Here is a 21952-nt window from a genome sequence, read left to right on the forward strand (position 1 = left end):
CAAAACAGGGGTTGTATGACTGTTCAATTTCAAGAGAGGAATATAAACAGCTCATATGCAATAATGTAGCAAATGAACTTATTACCTGAACTTCATAAATTAGCCAGAGGGAGGCAGCAGTGAGCAGATGAAGTGACTAAGTATAGGGGGTCTATTAAGATTGAGAAAAGGAGTTGCAGGGTGTGAACTAGGGACAAGGGAGGAGTTGTGATGACTATCTTTGGTACTTACACTCCGCTGCTCAGCTGAATGTCAGCATACAAGCTAGTGGGGGATTCTAGGAGGCTGTTTAGAGCTCTCCCCTAAATTCTGGCTGATCATGACGACTTTTATGTACAGAAGTCTGATCCTTGTATTTCTGGTCTCTTCTACAAGCTGTGGTAAGTGGACAGAGAATTGTATCACATATAGTTCCTGTAACTTGAATTTATATTCATAAAAATCTATGTATGTCCACGCATCTGGTTAATGCACAGATGTAGATTGTAAGCTCTTGAGAACAGGGAGTATGTTTATTGCTTCCTCTGCTTGTAAAGTCCTGCAGAATATGTTCCCGCCGTACAAATAAAGTTTGTTATTCCTATCTTGTAGAGCAGTTACCTATGAGTCTCCAGCTTTTGGGGAAATACAGCTCCCAGCATTGCATTGGCATGCTGAGAGTTGTAGTTCCACAACTGCTAGAGGTGTCAGGGTATACTGGGAGCTGTATGTCCATGATAACGAGAGATGGAGGCTAGAGGCTGTTGCTTCATAACATCTGGATATGTCAGGGCATACTGAGAGTTGTAGTTCTACTACCCCTAGAAGTGGCAGGGCATGCTGGGAGTTGTAGATCCACAACAGCTGAAGATTTATAGTTAGTGCCCAGTGCTGAGGAACTGCATGAAATGTATAGATATCTGTGTGTACATGTCTCCTTCTTGTTTGTGACGAAATATTTAGTATGCAATAGGCGATACCCTGTAAAAAAGTCCAAAATGTCAGAGCAACATGAAAGTGCCTCAGACTGCTTTATAACATATGATGTAGGGATAGGACTGAATCACTTTTCCCACTGTCCATACGTTTCACACAGGATCTGAAGCATTATATCTAGATAGATAGATATTAGATAAAGATGATAGATATGAGATAGATAGATAGATAGATAGATATTAGATAAAGAAAGATGATAGATATGAGATAGATAGATAGATATTAGATAAAGATGATAGATATGAGATAGATAGATAGATAGATAGATAGATAGATATTAGATATAGATGATAGATATGAGATAGATAGATATTAGATAAAGATGATAGATATGAGATAGATAGATAGATAGATAGATAGATAGGTAGATAGATATTAGATATAGATGATAGATATGAGATAGATGATAGATATGAGATAGATGATAGATATGAGACAGATGATATAAGATGGATAATTACAGTAGATAGATAGATAGATAGATAGATATGAAAAAGATATGAGATAAACAGATGACAATTTCTATACAGTGCTGCAGTAAATGTGCCATATAAAAAAATGACCGTATGGATTTTTCAGTATTTTGCAGTCCACAAAAAATACGGATGACGTCCGTGTGCATTCCGTTTTTTGCAGAATGGAACATCTGGCCCCTGATAGAACAGTACTATCCTTGTCCGTTATGCGGACAATAATAGGACATGTTCTATCTTTGAACGGAAATACGGAAACGGAAGACATATGGAGTACCTTCCGTTTTTTTGCGGAACCCAAATAACGGAACGGAAAAAAAATGTTCGTATGCAAGAGGCCTAAAACAGATCTTAGATAAATAGATATATACTGTGTGTGTCATTGTTTGGCAAGGTGCCATGTCTGCCTGAGAATTTGCTTTAGTTTGGAGAACATTTCGACTTATATGAGGTAATGTCAAGTAAAGAACACATGCCCTGTCTTGGTAATATATTCCTTTTGCCTTTAATATATAGTGACATGTATGGGGTGACCCAAGAAAATAAGAAACGTCTTAAGATAAAGAACATTCTAATACTATGTAGCATTCACCACCTCTACTTTGTAGGTCATATATCAGACATCCCAACCTGCAAAAACTCATTTCAGGGAGGTGCACTTCTCATTTCAGGGAGGTGCACTTCTCATTTCAGGGAGGTGCACTTCTCATTTCAGGGAGGTTTTCTTTTTTTTTTCTTTCATGAACTTTTTATTACATTTTCCAAACATATGCAGTATCTGCACACTTTGCTCTATGGTGTGGAGGACTGGGCTCATTACCCTGCCCCAAATTATCATATTTATGTATATGATTAAAGGGGTTCTGTCACCACCTATAAGCCCTGTGAGCTAAACATCTGCTCATGTCCAGGGCAGCATTCTGATTTCTAAGGTGGCCTTATAAAAGCTATTTGTGGCTTTATTCTGCGGAAAAACTGGTTTTACTAACCTGTCAATCACTGAATTAAGGTGCCCAAGCAGGGGAGGTCTGTGGATGCATGGTGCCCGGCCGCACGCATCGCCATTCGTGCCCAGCGCTGCCTTCTACTCCTCAGTGCCGCCTCTCCCTCCCTCCCCCCGCTTTGAGATCCCGCGCGTGCGCACAGGCTCAGCCTGATGCGCCGTTGCGGACTGCTGGCATCGGCTTCTTCTTGCACTGTGCGCACGCGCCGAGAAGGGGACACTGCTACAGGTTGCCGGAAAGGTTTACTGCGAGTAAAAGTAAACCTTTCCGGGATATATTGTTTCACATGCGGGTGTCAGGGAGCCGCTATCTAATAGCGGGAGACTCCCTGAACCTCCGGGAGACTTGAGATCCCTGATATATGAAAAATCTGTGCTTCAGAAAGCCTCAAAGTGTCTGATCATGGCTAAAGCTTTCTTACTGTGGCACCATGACTTGGGTTGTCAATGGCCAACACATCTGGACCGTCACATGAAACACATCTATCATGGGAAATTAGGTTTATGTGAAGCGCAATATAACACCATTTATTTAAAGGGGTTGTCTCACCTCAGTAAGTGGCATTTATCATGTAGAGAAAGTTAATACAAGGCACTTACTAATGTATTGTGATTGTCCATATTGCCTCCTTTGCTGGAGTCATTTTTCTATCACATTATACACTGCTCGTTTCCATGGTTACAGACCACCCTGTAATCTATCAGTGGTGGTTGTGCTTGAACAATATAGGAAAAAGCACCAGCCTATGTGCGCTCCCATCGTCCCGGCCACCAGAGAGGCTGATGCTTTTTCCTATAGTGTGCAAGCACGACCACCACTGATGGATTGCAGGGTGGTTGTAACCATGGAAACGAGCAGTGTATAATGTGATGGAAAAATGAATCTAGCCAGCAAAGGAAGCAATATGGACAATCACAATACATTAGTAAGTGCCTTGTATTAACTTCTTCTACATGATAAATGCCATTGACTGAAGTGACACGACCCCTTTAATGCCTACTGTTATTCATTAACTCCTTAGGCCAGATTCAGACAAGTGATCCGAAACTTGTCCTCATTTCCAGCCGAAAAGTCTCCAGTGTGAGTTGGCTCATTCACTGGGTTAATGTTCAGACCAGGTATTTTCTGGTATTGTCCATTCTAAATTTGTTAGAATAAGCCCTTTAGGGCCCCAGGAGGTGTCATGGAATACACTGTACATAAACAGGGTTATAAGTGGTAAATTCAGGCTTTGAACATTAGGTGTACATGATATACACTATACGGCACATATACTGTGCATTTTACATATATACTCTATACTACGCATAGGTTTCTCAACCTTTTCACGCCAAGTACCCCCTAGTGACATGAGTTCCAACAGGGTACCGCCAAATAAGGCTATGGTCACACTGCTGTGAGAGATTTCCTTAGATTGGACTGGAAGGATAGTGCAGCAAAATGCAAACACTGCGTTTGGTGCTATTGGTGCCAACAGTCAGAAATTCCTGGACAGTCCACAAAAGTCCATTTTTTTTTTAGACTGGTGGTACTTGATCAGGTCACAGTAAATATGTTCACTATTGGTTCCTGACCTATAACCGCGTATCGCTTATAATCTTTACAGTTCTTTATAGTTTTTGAATTTGTTGGTTGTCCGTGATTTTTTGATAAATTGTCCAGAAAAAAAATAAAAATTTAGGTTGGCAACCCTGTATTGGTGTTGGTAGTGTGGTGGATCCGGCAGTGTGTCATGGCCTCCATTTAGAAGAGGACCCTGCTCATTTATATAGGTCATGCTCCCTTCCAATGGAATTTGAATTGGAAATAGTACATATGATCTTCAATATAGTTACAGACCACATATCAGACCTCAAAATAAAGATATAGATATATTTACCAATCCTGTCTAATATTTAGAGAGTGTAAACTGAGACTAAGCAGTCTAATGAGGCAACAGTCACTCGTGCTGGATGATGAATTTTGCTGCACTTTTGTCAAACTTTACAAAATGTATTGGTTTGTTTCACTGGTTTGTATTTAGCTTAGTAAATCCTCTGCATAGATCCAGTTTTGGACTGGGGTGCCTTGGGCCCACCAGTAAAATTAATTCTGGGGGCCCACTGCAAAGCTATATGCAAATATTATCTGCTCACGTAGCAACAGGCAGCAGCAAGACAAGATTATTGATTATGGGGTCTCTGCAGCAACTTTGAAAAGGCAAGTCGCTGATGAAAGAGGATATAGGTTGGCTTGCCTTTGTACCTACAAGTCATGTGCCACCTGTGCAGGGAGTGAGGGACTAAGGGTACACCTTGCTCAGCAGCCCACTGGGGGATTCACCTGTTACCCTGTGAGCCAGTCAAAGCCTGTATAGACCCCAAACATGTATCAAGACCCCAGGTCACAACTTCCAGTATACAGGTCCTATAACATACCCCCATTTACAGACCACTAATCAGAACCCCCTGTTTACAGACCCAAGTCCAGACACCTTCCTGCTCAGACCCCCCATAACATTGTGACTGAGCCTTAACAGACAACTGTCTTTCACACACAGAAGCAGGCAGAAATTTCAGCAGTGCAGATTCAATGTAAGGCCTCATGCAGGGCCGGTGCAAGGATTTTTGCCGCCCTAGGCAAGATAAAAATTGCCGCCCCCCCCTTATCAGATGATCTGCCCATATCATGACATCACATATGTTCCACCCCTTTCTCAGCATTTAAATTAAAAGAACTGCTATGTTTCCCTTAGGGTTAATCCAGCTTCTTGTAGCTGTCTCCCTGACAGCCGCTAGAGGTGCTTCCGCGATTCTCACTGTGAAAATTACAGTGGGAAGACGCGGAACATAGTTTTGAATGCGTGCGCATGCGCATTCGCAGCAGAGAGGAGGATAGGGGAGAAGAGTTTCCAGTGCTGGCGCTGGAGAAAGGTAAGTGGCTGAAGGGGTTTTAACCCCTTCAGCCCAGTGGGAGGGGGACACGAGGGTGCCCCACTCCTAACAACTATATAGTGCCAGGAAAATGAGTTTGTTTTCCCGGCACTATAGTGCTCCTTTACCACCAGTACTGCACAGTGTCTTTTCTCTGCAGGAACAGGCTATAGACACCAGTACCACTACATTAAACTGTAGTGGTTCTGGGACTATAGTGTCCTTTTAATGTGGGGTAAATTAGTTTCCAATGTAGTATTAATAACTAAACAACTAAATAATAAACATATTGCATTGTCTACTTACCACCAGGACAATAAGATGATCTGGTCTCTGGCTGCAGTCTGGCTCTTGGTCTGGCTCTGGGGACTCTGGGGACTGGAGACAAACACCAATGTCGCCCTGGGGAAGAAGAAAGCAGCTGCACTCCAATCCAGGAGCCCACTTCTGTCCCAGAAGGCACTGGGAGGCAGGAAATTGCTGATGGCTGGCTGCTCAGTGGCCTTCCCTTCCTTCTTCACTCCACCCCCTCTCTGCTCTGCGTGCTCATGGGTGGGAGGGGTCAGGGGGGTAAACGTAGAGATCAGGGCGCACTGTGCGCGGCTGTGCGCCCTTGAGCTACCCAGCCTTCCATCCAAGTCGGCAGAGCTCCGCCTCCACCCTGAGCCTGAAGGTAAGCTTAGTCAGACCAGAGAGACAGCGGTGTCAGTCTCTCTGGTCTGCTGCGCCCCCACGGCTTCACTAAGGCTCTGGACTGTCTGTACATCATATCCGGACGCTGGCTCAGTGCTGTGCCGCCTGAGGGATTCTTACTAGAGCGTTTTTTTTAAACCGCACGGTTCCGGCGCCCCGTGCTAAATTGCGCCCTTACAGGTGGCGCCGGCCCTGGCCTCATGCACACGGCCGTTGGGCCCGCCGGCTGTGTGCACCACGCATCACGGATGCGGACCCATTCATTTGAATAAGTCCACAATTCCGGAGATGCGGAACGGAACACCGGAAGCACTACAGAGTGGTGTTTCTTTCCGTTGTTCCGCACCGCAAATAAATATGACATGTCATATTTTTTTCGGTGCGGACAGACCACGGACCCATTCAAGTTGAATGGGTGCGGCCCGCTGCACGGATGTTGCCCGTGCATTGGGGAATGCAATTGCGGTCCACAATGCGCTGAACGGCCGCACAACGGCCGTGTGCATGAGGCCTAATAGTGTAGTCAGTAACTGGTATTTATGACCCTGGCCCTAGGAGTACCTCTCTTCATCTGCTCCATTTCTTCTTTGTTCCATAGTCCTCAGGGTGTCTGGGCATCAGCAGATAAGCAGGGTCACCCAGGTGTAGCTGCTAGTGTGTTCAGGTAGCTTTATGGTCATTTCTGATCTATAGTGATGCAGGTCTTGCATTACTGCATAGGACTCCTTCAGCTTCTCCTGCTAGTATGTGTATTTTGGTTTATTAATTAGCATATCTCCCATGTAAGTCTTTGAGCCATTTTTTTATTTTCTGCTTATTTTAGCATTGCACCTCTGGTGCTACAATGATTATATAGGATAACTTATATATGCTTTTGAATATTTGGGCAAACTGACTGAATATGGTATCAGCCACTGTATGGTGGTCTTATCCATTCACTCTATGGTGGTATTATCCAGTCACTGTATGATGGTGTTATCCAGTCACTGTATGGTGGTGTTATCCAGTCACTGTATGGTGGTGCTATCCAGTCACTGTATGATGGTGTTATCCAGTCACTGTATGATGGTGCTATCCAGTCACTGTATGATGGTGTTATCCAGTCACTGTATGATGGTGTTATCCAGTCACTGTATGATGGTGCTATCCAGTCACTGTATGATGGTGTTATCCAGTCACTGTATGATGGTGTTATCCAGTCACTGTATGATGGTGTTATCCAGTCACTGTATGGTGGTGTTATCCAGTCACTGTATGGTGGTGTTATCCAGTCACTGTATGGTGGTGTTATCCAGTCACTGTATGGTGGTGCTATCCAGTCACTGTATGATGGTGTTATCCAGTCACTGTATGATGGTGTTATCCAGTCACTGTATGATGGTGTTATCCAGTCACTGTATGATGGTGTTATCCAGTCACTGTATGATGGTGTTATCCAGTCACTGTATGATGGTGTTATCCAGTCACTGTATGATGGTGTTATCCAGTCACTGTATGATGGTGCTATCCAGTCACTGTATGATGGTGTTATTCAGTCACTGTATGATGGTGTTATCCAGTCACTGTATGATGGTGTTATCCAGTCACTGTATGATGGTGCTATCCAGTCACTGTATGATGGTGCTATCCAGTCACTGTATGATGGTGCTATCCAGTCACTGTATGATGGTGTTATCCAGTCACTGTATGATGGTGTTATCCAGTCACTGTATGATGGTGTTATCCAGTCACTGTATGATGGTGCTATCCAGTCACTGTATGATGGTGTTATTCAGTCACTGTATGATGGTGTTATCCAGTCACTGTATGATGGTGTTATCCAGTCACTGTATGATGGTGCTATCCAGTCACTGTATGATGGTGTTATTCAGTCACTGTATGATGGTGTTATCCAGTCACTGTATGATGGTGTTATCCAGTCACTGTATGATGGTCTTATCCAGTCACTGTATGGTGGTGTTATCCAGTCACTGTATGGGGTGTTATCCAGTCACTGTATGATGGTGTTATCCAGTCACTGTATGATGGTGTTATCCAGTCACTGTATGATGGTGTTATCCAGTCACTGTATGATGGTGTTATCCAGTCACTGTATGATGGTGTTATCCAGTCACTGTATGATGGTGTTATCCAGTCACTGTATGGGGTGTTATCCAGTCACTGTATGATGGTGTTATCCAGTCACTGTATGGGGTGTTATCCAGTCACTGTATGATGGTGTTATCCAGTCGCTATATGGTGGTGTTATCCAGTCACTGTATGGGGTGTTAGCCAGTCACTGTATGATGGTGTTATCCAGTCACTGTATGATGGTCTTATCCAGTCACTGTATGGGGTGTTAACCAGTTAATGTATCGTTTTTATCACGTTTTAATCATTAATCACGTTTTTCCCATCCGTTTAGCATATACAAAAAACGTATACCTTAAACGGATACCTAAGACTTATGCCATACCGTGGCATCCGTTCACCATGGAGTTTCATTGTAAAAAAAAGTATACTTTTTTGTTACCGGACTCTGCAGGATACAAGAACGTGGTGTGCTCCGTTTTTGTATCCTCTTTTTTTCTAACGTATATGTCAAACTGAGGCGTAAAACGTGATGTGAACCAAAATTGTTGTTTTCCTTTGGTAAGACTGTCCATGACCAAATATCGTTGGTCAATTATCATGACGATAGTTGTTGAGGGAAATAGGACTTTAACATTGGCTCAGTGCCTAGGGAGGCATGGTCTACAGGCTAACATACAAAAGCCATATTCTGTCCAATTAAAAAAATTGCTATTCCCTATATCTTTGCATGCGGTGTTCCCTCTAAGCTGAGTGCAAGAGAACAACATGATGAAAAGCATTAATTGGTAGAAACTGCCCATAGCAACCAGTCACAGCGCAGCTTTCATTTTCCAAGAGCACTATAAGAAATGGAAGCTGTGATTGGTTGTTATGGGCAACAGACTTTTCCTTTTTTAGGCTGGTTATAAATCTGCCCACCTAGGTCTGAAAACGATTCTACCGGTCTGCAGCTTTTGAAATGTTTAGGGCACGACCAAATGTACTGGTTCAGCAGCGGAAAATCTGCAGCGTATCTGTGGAAATGCACAGATTTCACATTTTGCATTGCAAAAGGAAAAAAAATCTGTGGCAGAAATCCACGACATAAACAGACATGCTGTGAATTAAAAATCAGCACCGCATGTCAAGGTATGTCTGCAGCACGTAGATGAGATTTGTCGAAATGCTGTGGATTTTCTGCATGCAAATCCACTGCAGAAAGTCCTCGGTCTATACCCCACCAGTGGCTGTACCCAGAACGTTATCATTTCCAGTTTCCGAATTCTGCAATTTATTGGCGCCTCCTTTCACTGTATGTAAGAAAATGATGGCAGTATTCTTCGTCTGCATATACTTCTGTAGGTAACAATATCTTTATATTTCAGCCTCCATCTGCTCTTCACGAGGAGTGAGCTCCTGTAAGCAGTGCCTAGCTGTCAGTCCCATATGTGCCTGGTGTTCACAAACGGTAAGGCCCTGTAGATTGTCAGCTGCTTGGACAAGAATTTGTTTGATGTCCATCTGCCCAAACCACAATATTGGCTCTGCTAGGATGAGACTGATTCATTATAAATATCATTGCTGCATAGTCCTAGGATTCTTGCATGTTGTCTGATTGTTTGGTTGAATTTGTGCAGCGTTCCCTCCCTGATGCCGTCAGTGGTCTGCAGATCCTTCCCGCTTTCCTTCAGCCTCCTAATAAGGCAATGTTTCCCTGGGCTCACACTCCACGTGGGGCTGTGTCTCTCAGACAGATGTAACAGTGAAAAGTCTGACAGAGGGCCAGGTCTCCACCCTCGGCTCCCCCAGCACATCTCACATCTGGGAATCCTTGTACTTGCAGCTGAGGCGTCTACTGAACAAGCTTTTGGTTTATATGTTTAAGTCATTCCATAGATATTCTATGACTGCGGGGGGAGTAGCAGAAGAACCAGTTGGACAGAAAAGATTTCCATACCAAAAACATTTAGATGTTTTCTACAGTCCTTGTCCAAATACCTTTTAGGCCAGGAACCACTAACTCAGGAACCACCTTTTGCGCTTAGACTTGGTACCTTAACTAGTCCAACACACAGCACTTTTTTATAGGTCTAAGGGCTCATGCACACAAACGTATTTTTTGCCAGTGTCCGTTTTTTTGCGGCTTGTATGCAGAAGCATTCACTTCAATGGCGCCGCGAAAAAAACAGAAATTACTCCATGTGTATTCTGTGTCCGTTTGTCTGCATGGCCGTTCCACAAAAAAATAGAACATGTCCTATTATTGTCCAGATAAAGGACAAGAATAGGACTGTTCTATTAGGGGCTGGCCATTCCATTCCGCAAAATGGGTGTTTTGGGGATCCGCAGTTTGCGGACCGCAAAACATCCAACGGTCGCGTGCATGAGGCCTAAAGCTGCCTCCCTTACCAACCTGTCAGTAGACAGCTATGCCAAGGTCAGATCTATGCTCAGGTGGACCATCGGTGCCTGCACTGATATCAGTTGGCACTGTGTATGGTAGAGATTGTTAACTTACGACTCTCCTGCTGCAAAACTACATCTCTCTGCGTATCAGCAGACAGATAGCTGCGAAAACCAAGCTCAGTTACATATCAAACATTGTATATATAGTGAAGTACAGGTTGTACAATACCAGAACAGGTTGCACTATATACTACCCACATGTAACATACACCTGGGGTGGACTGAGATCTTAAAGTGGCCCCTGGAAAAAAAATCCTAAAAGTGGCCCCATGTTGTAGCCAAATTGACAGAAACAGGGCAACACAAATAGGCAGGGTCAGCAATACCATAGTGCAAAATACTGTCCCTTCAGAACCATGTACCCAGGGGTGCACCTAGTCTTTCTGCTGCTCTGAGGCGAAAACTGAAACTGCGCCCCCCCATGCCAATTTCTTAACCTAACCCCTTTGCCACAATGAAAGCGCTCAAGGCCCATGGGCCTTTTGCTGCCCCCCCCCCTTGCCCCTTCCTGGTGCTGCCTGAGGTGATCGCCTCACCTGGCCTCATTGGTGGTGCACCCCTGCATGTACCACACAGCAGCACAATATATTACCCCAAAAGCTTTCCCTCTGTGGTGGCCATTAGTTGCTGCAATTGTCTGCCCTCCTCCAGTTCTCTCTGATTAGGATATGGAGCAGGAGCTTATGAGGTGAGATGTTGAGCAGAGCAGTTGAATTTAGGAGGGCATGTGGGTCGCTGTACAGAGTTAATAATACTGTAAGTTCATTATGTACCTGGCCAGCATCAGAGAGGACTTTCTAGTTATAGGAAATGCGGCAGGTGATGCAAAGCCCCACCCCTTCCGCTAAGCCCACCCCTTTTTCTCATCACTTCGGAAAAGTGTCGAGAAGCCTAAAAAGGAGTTTCGGAGGGTTGCCTAATTTATGATCCCTTCCCCAGAAACTGGTAAAATAGTCTCAGACCTACGGTTTTTGACAATTTGAATGCCTTTGTGACCGTTTGTGACTATTTGAATGTCTTGTCACAAATTAAGTACATCCTCTAACGTAAAACTCCGATCTTTGTTAAATGGCCCCCAATGAGTCCCCTCCAGTCTATTGTGTCTATGGCCCATGGCGGCTGATGTGAAGCATATCTATAAATGCCGTTAAAGGAGACCTGTCACCTCTCCTCTCATGTCTGCTTTAGTAACTACTTGCATTCCGCATGTAATACCAATGCTGGAACATCTTCTTATATAATTCCACCTTGTGCCATTCTTCTACTATTCCTGTTTGAAGTTTACAAATGATTTGCCACCAGTAAAGGTCCATCTGAGTGTGACCAGGTGAAGGCGTGTCCTTCTATACACTGCGTGCAGAATTATTAGGCAAATGAGTATTTTGACCACATCATCCTCTTTATGCATGTTGTCTTACTCCAAGCTGTATATGCTCGAAAGCCTACTACCAATTAAGCCTATTAGGTGATGTGCATCTCTGTAATGAGAAGGGGTGTGGTCTAATGACATCAACACCATATATTAGGTGTGCATAATTATTAGGCAACTTCCTTTCCTTTGGCAAAATGGGTCAAAAGAAGGACTTGACAAGCTCAGAAAAGTCAAAAATAGTGAGATATCTTGCAGAGGGATGCAGCACTCTTAAAATTGCAAAGCTTCTGAAGCGTGATCATCGAACAATCAAGCGTTTCATTCAAAATAGTCAACAGGGTCGCAAGAAGCGTGTGGAAAAACCAAGGCGCAAAATAACTGCCCATGAACTGAGAAAAGTCAAGCGTGCAGCTGCCAAGATGCCACTTGCCACCAGTTTGGCCATATTTCAGAGCTGCAACATCACTGGAGTGCCCAAAAGCACAAGGTGTGCAATACTCAGAGACATGGCCAAGGTAAGAAAGGCTGAAAGACGACCACCACTGAACAAGACACACAAGCTGAAACGTCAAGACTGATTTTTCTAAGGTTTTATGGACTGATGAAATGAGAGTGAGTCTTGATGGGCCAGATGGATGGGCCCGTGGCTGGATTGGTAAAGGGCAGAGAGCTCCAGTCCGACTCAGACGCCAGCAAGGTGGAGGTGGAGTACTGGTTTGGGCTGGTATCATCAAAGATGAGCTTGTGGGCCCTTTTCGGGTTGAGGATGGAGTCAAGCTCAACTCCCAGTCCTACTGCCAGTTTCTGGAAGACACCTTCTTCAAGCAGTGGTACAGGAAGAAGTCTGCATCCTTCAAGAAAAACATGATTTTCATGCAGGACAATGCTCCATCACACGCGTCCAAGTACTCCACAGCGTGGCTGGCAAGAAAGGGTATAAAAGAAGAAAATCTAATGACATGGCCTCCTTGTTCACCTGATCTGAACCCCATTGAGAACCTGTGGTCCATCATCAAATGTGAGATTTACAAGGAGGGAAAACAGTACACCTCTCTGAACAGTGTCTGGGAGGCTGTGGTTGCTTCTGCATGCAATGTTGATGGTGAACAGATCAAAACACTGACAGAATCCATGGATGGCAGGCTTTTGAGTGTCCTTGCAAAGAAAGGTGGCTATATTGGTCACTGATTTGTTTTTGTTTTGTTTTTGAATGTCAGAAATGTATATTTGTGAATGTTGAGATGTTATATTGGTTTCACTGGTAAAAATAAATAATTGAAATGGGTATATATTTGTTTTTTGTTAAGTTGCCTAATAATTATGCACAGTAATAGTCACCTGCACACACAGATATCCCCCTAAAATAGCTAAAACTAAAAACAAACTAAAAACTACTTCCAAAAATATTCAGCTTTGATATTAATGAGTTTTTTGGGTTCATTGAGAACATGGTTGTTGTTAAATAATAAAATTAATCCTCAATAATACAACTTGCCTAATAATTCTGCACTCCCTGTAGTCTGACACTAGCAGCACTGTTTGAATAGTGTAAGACTGTGCAGGGACACACCAGGAAATGGGTGATAGACCTTTATTGCAGACTGCTGGGATTTCATTCCTAAAATTCTTGTAAGTATAGTAGAGGAATGGCACAACATAAAGTTATAGGAAAAGATGCTGCAGAAGCGTTACTACTACTATAGGACCTATAGGCAACATGGTTGCCCCCCATAATCATGTTTAGGAAATAGAATTAAAACAATATACAAACAGAAAATAAAAGCAGATAGGGTCCATTCACACGTCCGTTGTTTCTTTCCTGATCTGTTCCGTTTTTTGCTGAACAGATCTGGACCAGATCTGGACCCATTCATTTTCAATGGGTCCTGAAAAAAAAATCAGACATTGAGCTGTCCGTTTTTTTCCAGGACCTATTGAAAATGAATGGGTCCAGATCTGGTCCAAATCTGTTCAGCAAAAAACGGAACAGATCAGGAAAGAAAAAACGGACGTGTGAATGGAGCCTAAAAAAGAGATATGTCACTATCCAGTTTATACTGACAGTAAAAATCATATGTTCCCTTTAATGAGGCCATACCTTTTGTGTATACTGAACCACTGCGCAGTTCCAGAAACCTTCATTGTTGGCATATTCTTCTCTGACACTGGAGCTGCTGATGGTTGGCAGTAGTTGTTCTCACAGTGCTAGTGGTCTGTAACCAACATGTTCTGAACAATGATAAATATGGCAGATCCACCATCCATATTCTTTGGACTGCCTTGCAAAATAGATCCAAGATGTTTAGGATGGCAACTCTGCGCACTGCCAGCAGCACGCCTGGAGTCACCCAGTAGTAGCCTGTCATAAATGGGCTGACCTGTTGCATATGCGCTTGGCTTGTGAGTAACTCTGGAAATCTGGGGGAGACATCAGCCTTCTCAAAAACTGTTTAAGGCTTCTTTCACATTAGCGTTAGAATTGTCCAGCAGGGGAACAGCCTGCCGGATCCGTACTAACGCTAATGTGAAAGAAGCCTTAAGGGAATGCACTTCAGTCCCAAAGTAAATTGGTCACACAGCAGTTCATTAACAGTCCCAAGACTTAACTCCTTCTATGCCACTGTAAATTGCAGCAGTGTTTCCCTTACATGCTAACATGAAGAATTTCCTCCTCAGTAAGGGGGCTGATGAAGTGTCTACATATAAACAGCCTAAGGCCTCTTTCCCACTACCGTATGGCTATTTCAGTGTTTTGCAGTCCGTTTTTCACGGATCCGTTCCGTTTTTTGTTTCCGTTGTGTTTCCGTTTCGGTTCCGTTTTTCCGTATGGCATATACAGTATACAGTAATTACATAGAACAAATTGAGCTGGGCATAACATTTTCAATAGATGCTTCCGCAAACAACGGAACGGATACGGAAGACATACGGATACATTTCCGTATGCATTCAGGTTTTTTTGTGGACCCATTGACTTTAATGGAGCCACGGAACGTGATTTGCGGCCAAATATAGGACATGTTCTATCTTTGCACGGAACGGAGATACGGAAACACGGAAACGGAATGCATACGGAGTACATTCCTTTTTTTTTGTGGACCCATTGAAATGAATGGTTCCGTATACGGAACGCAAAAAACGGCCCGCAAAACGGAAAAAATAAAAGGTAGTGTGAAAGAGGCCTAAGAGTGTGTTCACATGGCAGATTTTGACACATCAAAATAGGCAGTGTACTCCACGGCAGACACTGCGAGGTTTCTGTCCCAGTTGTTCACTTTGCATGTAGTTCCATTGAAAGTAGCTAAACCGCTAATGGACACCCACTGGAGCTTCAAAAGACATCCACCTGGACACTGAGCCAAGAAGGGCAATGTCCCTTCTTGGCGAGGTCATAGCTTTAAAATGCCAGCCCACAAACTGCAGTGCTATCTCCAATTGAAAGCAGTCGGACACTATGTGGCCGCCACCAAAATTATGGAGTGGTCTCTGTCGTGTGAACGAGCCCTAAAATATTCCACAACATCACTTTTCCTCTTTGCTTCAGGAGCAGCACAGGTCTCCGGACCTCTTCTTCTAGCAGTAAAATGGCCAGATCCACTTCATTAATCCAGGGACTCCATGTAGGCGAGCTGCCTTTTAGTACTACTGTCCACTCTTTTAGTGACATGTTAGAGCCATTGTATTTAGGTAGACTTCCTGTACTTGCCATCATAGGGAATAACATTTCAGGTATACACAGGTTTGCCACCATATTCACATGGAAGTGTGTCCTGTTTGTGATGCCAAAATGTAAGGGTGGCACAACCAGGGTATTATACAAGCACAGAGACCAAGCAGGCAGCAGATTTTACTAAACTTTACTTCAGCAATGAATTGGATAACTCCGGGTTATCTACAGATCTCCACAAACTGTTGACAAAAGTCTATTGTCAGCTCCTGATTGCCACATATCAGTGGGTCACATGACACATGGAGGCCAGGTCACTACTGTGGCCAGAAATTCCAAACAAGACAGCTCACGACCTTTTCAATGTCTGCACGGGAAAGGAGCAATCCCCATAAGATGCATAAGAAATAATCCCAACTGCATGAGGAAGGCTGACATGCCGCAACGCGTTCTGCTGTGAACGGTTAATAAAGCACATTCTGAAGAGCAAGTACGTCGGGGGGGGGGGGGGGAAGGGGTTAGGGGGGTAGCCAGAACCTAGTGACGGGGTCCGCTAACATGGGAGGGTCTGGGAGAAAGGCCCCCAAAAAGTAAACAACTCTTTTATCTCTGGTCTAAATCTCAGTAGCTCTTTCTAGATGCTGCCCTCCGCTCTGTCGGCACTGAGCTCTGCCCCTCCTTTTTAGCGCTTTCTGTCTGATGCGTGGCATTCTGAGCATGCTCAGTCAGTCCTACACATATATTAGTAATATATTCATTCTACATATACAGTATAAGAAGACAAGTAACTGTGGAGTAGAGGTTTAGAACAGACAGCAATCCATACTACAGGCATGTTTACGCCTCTTACATGCCTTGACAGTCTCCAGCTGGCAGAGCATGCTGAGAGTTAAAGTTTTGAAGTGCAGAAAAGACACAGACGGGTGAACACTGGTGTAATTGTAATGCATTATTTTCTCAGAACAAGTATACTACCCAATTGATTGGTTTTGACATGGTGATCCGTATGGATATCCCACCACAGCAGGCAATGGCAATGCCCTCACATAGCTCAGCTGATGGTATTTGTGTCACAGTTTACTTTGGGTGAAACACCAGCCAAATATGTCAGCTGTAAAACTTAAGGCTCATTCACATGACCATGTGCACCCCATGTCCGTGCTGCAGACCTCAAATTGCAGTCTGCAATGCACGGCCCCGGCCGTGTGAATCCTGTATTGCAGCGAGGACTCATTGACCTGAATATATAGCAAAAGATAGGCCTAAAATTCTCTCCATCAGTGATGCTCCTAGTGCTGCATCCATTTTGCCTAATAATTATTATTTCCTGTATTAGAGAAAATTGTATATTAATTGCGACAGTTTTTCAAAAATGTGAAACCACAAATTCCAGTAGTATGTTATAAGCCAAAATTATTAGCACAGACTTCCTTCCACATTTCACATTTAGCTGGATACGCATGGAAGACTTGTGTCACATCATCATTTTTTTAATCGGATCTTCACATGAATCACTTGTGGTCAAAACAACCAAATAAGCACACCAAGTTAAAAGTAGACACGTCATTACCATATCCTATGTGAATCAGTTGTTTTTTTCTTGAGGGTCGTTGACAGCAGGGTTCACATAGGGGCATTGGGTGCATCTAAAAGTACTATTTTTTTTCAAGAGACGAAAAGCAGTGGAGCGGGGCGTAGCCGTAGCCAAATGCGGCTTGACTTTGGTGGAAGGTAGTGGCAGATGGGGTTAATTTTAGGTTGTATGGAGTTATGGCAGGGGAGGAGTGAGGGGTGGAGCGGCAATTTCGTGCCAGGGATTTAAGGCAGTGAGGGCAGGGGCTTAGAGAGTGTGAGGAACGTGGGCTGAAGTTACCCACCCACCCGTGTTTGTTAAGCCATTGTCGTAGCGGGCAGGTAAAAGGGGGATCCTGGGAGGCAAAACTTGGAATAGGTGCATGGCTCTTTCGGCGTGCATCTATGAGGTTTGTGGTGAATGGAAAGCTGGGGGATCCTGTTTGGGCTAATAGCCTTGCAGGGTTATAACTTCTAGGAGTTGGTGCCCTTGGGTCAGAGAGTGCGGCCGAGGGTAAAGTTGGATTAAAAATCTGGATCATAAGTGGAGGTTCACGAGTGGTGTATATGGTTTACTAGGATTGCCTTCTAGGATCTCTTCACGTCATATAGGAATTTCCTGGGACAGAAACGGACGGAAAAGTTACATGTTGGATTAATGTTACTATGGTTACAACAAGGTATCTGTACAATGCATGGTAATTATTGTGTTGTTAATAAATTGCTGCGGCTTTTTACACCAAGTCAGGCTGATGAATCTTTCTTCGGGTTATGGGGATACGAGCCAGAGAATCTTCCATCCCAGGAAGTCAATGAAATTTAAAGAATTTCCTTGAAATAGTTTCCTATCGATTACCACTAGAATTAATAAGTGCAAACTGCTTAAAAAAACTGGTGTCTAAGTGGTGTCTGGTGTGACGCCGAGTCTGAGATATCATTTTTATTTATCTTCATACTCACTTGCAATCCAATGTTGTGCTCCAACAAAGTTAGAGTCCTCTCCATAAGGGCCCATGCACACGACTGTATCCATTTTGAGATCCGCAAAACATGGATACCAGTCGTGTATGTCCTGCCCTATGTTAAAATGCCTATTCTTGTACGCAAAACTGACAAGAATAGGATATGTTCTATCTTTTTTTGCCGGGATGGAACAGACATACGGATGCGGACAGCAAATGGTGTGCTGTCAACATTTTATGCTGCCCCATTGAAATTAATGCATCGGATGAAGGTCGAAATGCAGGGATGTGGTCTGGAGTCCTCTCAATGCATTTGACAGCTGGTTTGTGGTAGCATAGCATTGGAATGCAAGCGAGTATGAGGATAAAACTTACATAATCGGACACAGCGTCACACTATACACCGCTTACTCTAGTTTGAGGGTGTTTTGGAGATGAAAGCAAAATGCTTGTTCATCAGGTGAAATAATCTTTCCTGCAGCACTTTAAATTATCGTTTCACTCTGTGTGATCAGCGATCTGCTGCCTATTAATAATGACTCTGTATGAGGACTAGTGATGACAGTAGCCATCACTTTGTCCCCATACAGTGGAGGTGATCGCTTTCCTCCACTGACAAGCAGAGAGTTATCGGGAAGGAACAGTCCGTTCCAGATAATTGCCTGCTCTGTTGGGCAATCTAAATGCACAATTACTACCTTATCTATGCCTTTAGCAGTACAAGAGCCGTCTATAAATCCCCAACATTTTAATAATCATGAGACAACTCTGCTCATTTTGACAAAGCCTACACAGCAAATCTCACAAGTAAGCTGCAGAAAATACAAATGAAACAAAAAATGTTTATACTGAAAACCTTATTTAAACATTGACATTTTTATGATATATTCCTTTTTACATGAAGAATTGGACATGCTGTCTGTTTAAAAAATAAATGCAACTGCATTAAATACAACCTGAATGGACTTCTCCTTGAGGTAACTGAAGTGTGGTTGTCAACTTGAATAGAACCACTAATGTTCTAGAAACAGCTCTCAAACTAATCTTATTACTATGTAATACCATGCCACCTAAAGGATGCAGTTACAAGGTGGTCCTAGTGTCTGAGGGGTTCTGGGAGTATAAATGGCAGATAAGGGGCCTGTAACAGGTTTTGCACTGGAGCCCAGGAACATAAGTTTATGTCTTTGGGTCATGGTTTGGGTGAGCACAAACATAGTTCTGTATTTATGTCAATCTGTGCCAATCTGTTTATCTATATTAACAACATTGCCAATCTCTCAGAATTGGATTTATTAGTTGGAAACCAATAGAGATGTTTTCTATCAGTTGCACAAATATAAAACTGGCATCAAATTATTAGTTTTTTTTATGGTTACTGGCAGATCAGATGAGGAAACCCATACATGCAGCAACACATATAAACTATATACAGTATGTATCATTCCCAATAGATGGTGCCCCTTTACTGACGAGAGTGTTATAGTGGTGGAGCTCCACACACTAGGTTTGCTGGTGCCAGCAAGGACTTGGTAGTCGTAATCAGAGAAGAGAAGATTGCGGCACACGTTGTTTTTTTTTGTTGCAATTTATACCATTTATTAGTTTAACATCATTATATATGAATCATGATCCAGTTACATCATGCAATATTGTAGCCACTTTTGATAATCGCGCTGACCGGTCAGCGCGATTATCAAAAGTGGCTACAATATTGCATGATGTAACTGGATCATGATTCATATATGATGATGTCAAACTAATAAATTGTATAAATTGCAAAAGAAGAACCTGTGTGCCGCAACCTTTACTGACGAGAGTCATGATAGTAAAGGGATCAGCTTGGTGGTTGGATATTAAAGTCTGAAGCCAATGTTATTTTATTGTTTTACAACCAGAATGAAATTCAGGTGTTGTTTGTGGGCCCATCCCAATGTCGTGACTCTTTCCTTCCGTCTCACCTACATAGCTGCAGGTTATCTAGTTTACAAGCCTGTAACTGCCCACAGATAGTTGGTGGACAGGGATTTCTGAGCCAGAACATGAGAGGATGGGTAACAGCTGGCTGCAGGAGATATACAGTAGTTATGTCATGCATATACTCCTTATTCGTAGCCAGATCATGTCTATAGTTACCTATGTGGGAACAGTAGCAAAATGAATAGTACATGGCGAGGAATGAATCATGAGGCATCCATGCGAAGAGTAATGGACTAGTAGGACATTAGCTCAGACGGTGAATGACGTTATGTGTTACTTGGCCTGCAACGGAGGAACTTCCTGTCTCATAATACAGACAAGTCTAAATACACACTTGATTCACAGACATACATGCATGAATACTACATGATGTATGAAATATATACAGAGACAAATCCATCACCTACAGCCTCCTTGTCTGTAGTCATAATTTAATTGCCATCTTTACCTACAGTAAAGTGTTGCAAAAAACTAGGAAAAAGCTGAGTGATAACTCTAGGAGGCACCACTACAAGTCCTGCTATGGTCACCACAGAGTTGTTAAACTGTCCTAAATGACATATACAGTACAGACCAGAAGTTTGGACACACCTTCTCATTCAAAGAGTTTTCTTTATTTTCATGACTATGAAAATTGTAGATTCACACTGAAGGCATCAAAACTATGAATTAACACATGTGGAATTATATACATAACAAACAAGTGTGAAACAACTGAAAATATGTCATATTCTAGGTTCTTCAAAGAAGCCACCTTTTGCTTTGATTACTGCTTTGCACACTCTTGGCATTCTCTTGATGAGCTTCAAGAGGTAGTCTCCTGAAATGGTTTTCACTTCACAGGTGTGCCCTGTCAGGTTTAATAAGTAGGATTTCTTGCCTTATAAATTGGGTTGGGACCATCAGTTGCGTTGAGGAGAAGTCAGGTGGATACACAGCTGATAGTCTTATTGAATAGACTGTTAGAATTTGTATTATGGCAAGAAAAAAGCAGCTAAGTAAAGAAAAACGAGTGGCCATCATTACTTTAAGAGATGAAGGTCAGTCAGTCAGCCGAAAAATTGGGAAAACTTTGAAAGTAAGGGCTATTTGACCATGAAGGAGAGTGATGGGGTGCTGCGCCAGATGACCTGGCCTCTACAGTCACCGGACCTGAACCCAATCGAGATGGTTTGGTGTGAGCTGGACCGCAGAGTGAAGGCAAAAGGGCCAACAAGTGCTAAGCATCTCTGGGAACTCCTTCAAGACTGTTGGAAGACCATTACAGGGGACTACCTCTTGAAGCTCATCAAGAGAATGCCAAGAGTGTACAAAGCAGTAATCAAAGCAAAAGGTGGCTACTTTGAAGAACCTAGAATATGACATATTTTCAGTTGTTTCACACTTGTTTGTTATGTATATAATTCCACATGTGTTAATTCATAGTTTTGATGCCTTCATAGTCATGAAAATAAAGAAAACTCTTTGAATGAGAAGGTGTGTCCAAACTTTTGGTCTGTACTGTATGTTAAGGACTCTTTAAAGATAAGACTGGGTACTGGGAGGAATGACTGGTCAGCAATACATAGTAATTGCAAAATATATTATGCATTAAAATTGACTTTAAAGGACAATCCCTTTTACTCAGAAGGGTCTCCTGACAGTAAGCTGATCACAGGGTGTCTTGTAACGGAGGTCTCTAGTGATCACCTGTAGTCTATGGAGGAACCTGACAGCCAGTGTTCAATTCTTATCCAGTGCTATCACAAGGGCAATAAGACCTAGCACAATGAATGGACTTACTGGGGCCTGCAGAGAGAGATGTTCTTGTGTGTAATTCCTCCT

The 21952-nt window shown here is 43.1% G+C and overlaps 1 protein-coding gene across 1 annotated transcript in view; it reads left to right on the forward strand.

The window, feature by feature from the left end:
- Positions 1–220: 220 nt before the first annotated feature.
- Positions 221–21952, forward strand: part of ITGB3 (integrin subunit beta 3) — an 89390-nt gene continuing 67658 nt past the window's right edge. Inside the window, 2 exon segments of the mRNA XM_040435622.1 lie at positions 221–380; positions 9495–9577. Coding sequence (XP_040291556.1) covers positions 320–380; positions 9495–9577 — 144 coding nt within the window. The 5' untranslated portion in view covers positions 221–319.

Source organism: Bufo bufo, chromosome 6 (genome assembly GCF_905171765.1).
Source record: "Bufo bufo chromosome 6, aBufBuf1.1, whole genome shotgun sequence".
Taxonomy (NCBI): Eukaryota; Metazoa; Chordata; class Amphibia; order Anura; family Bufonidae; genus Bufo; species Bufo bufo.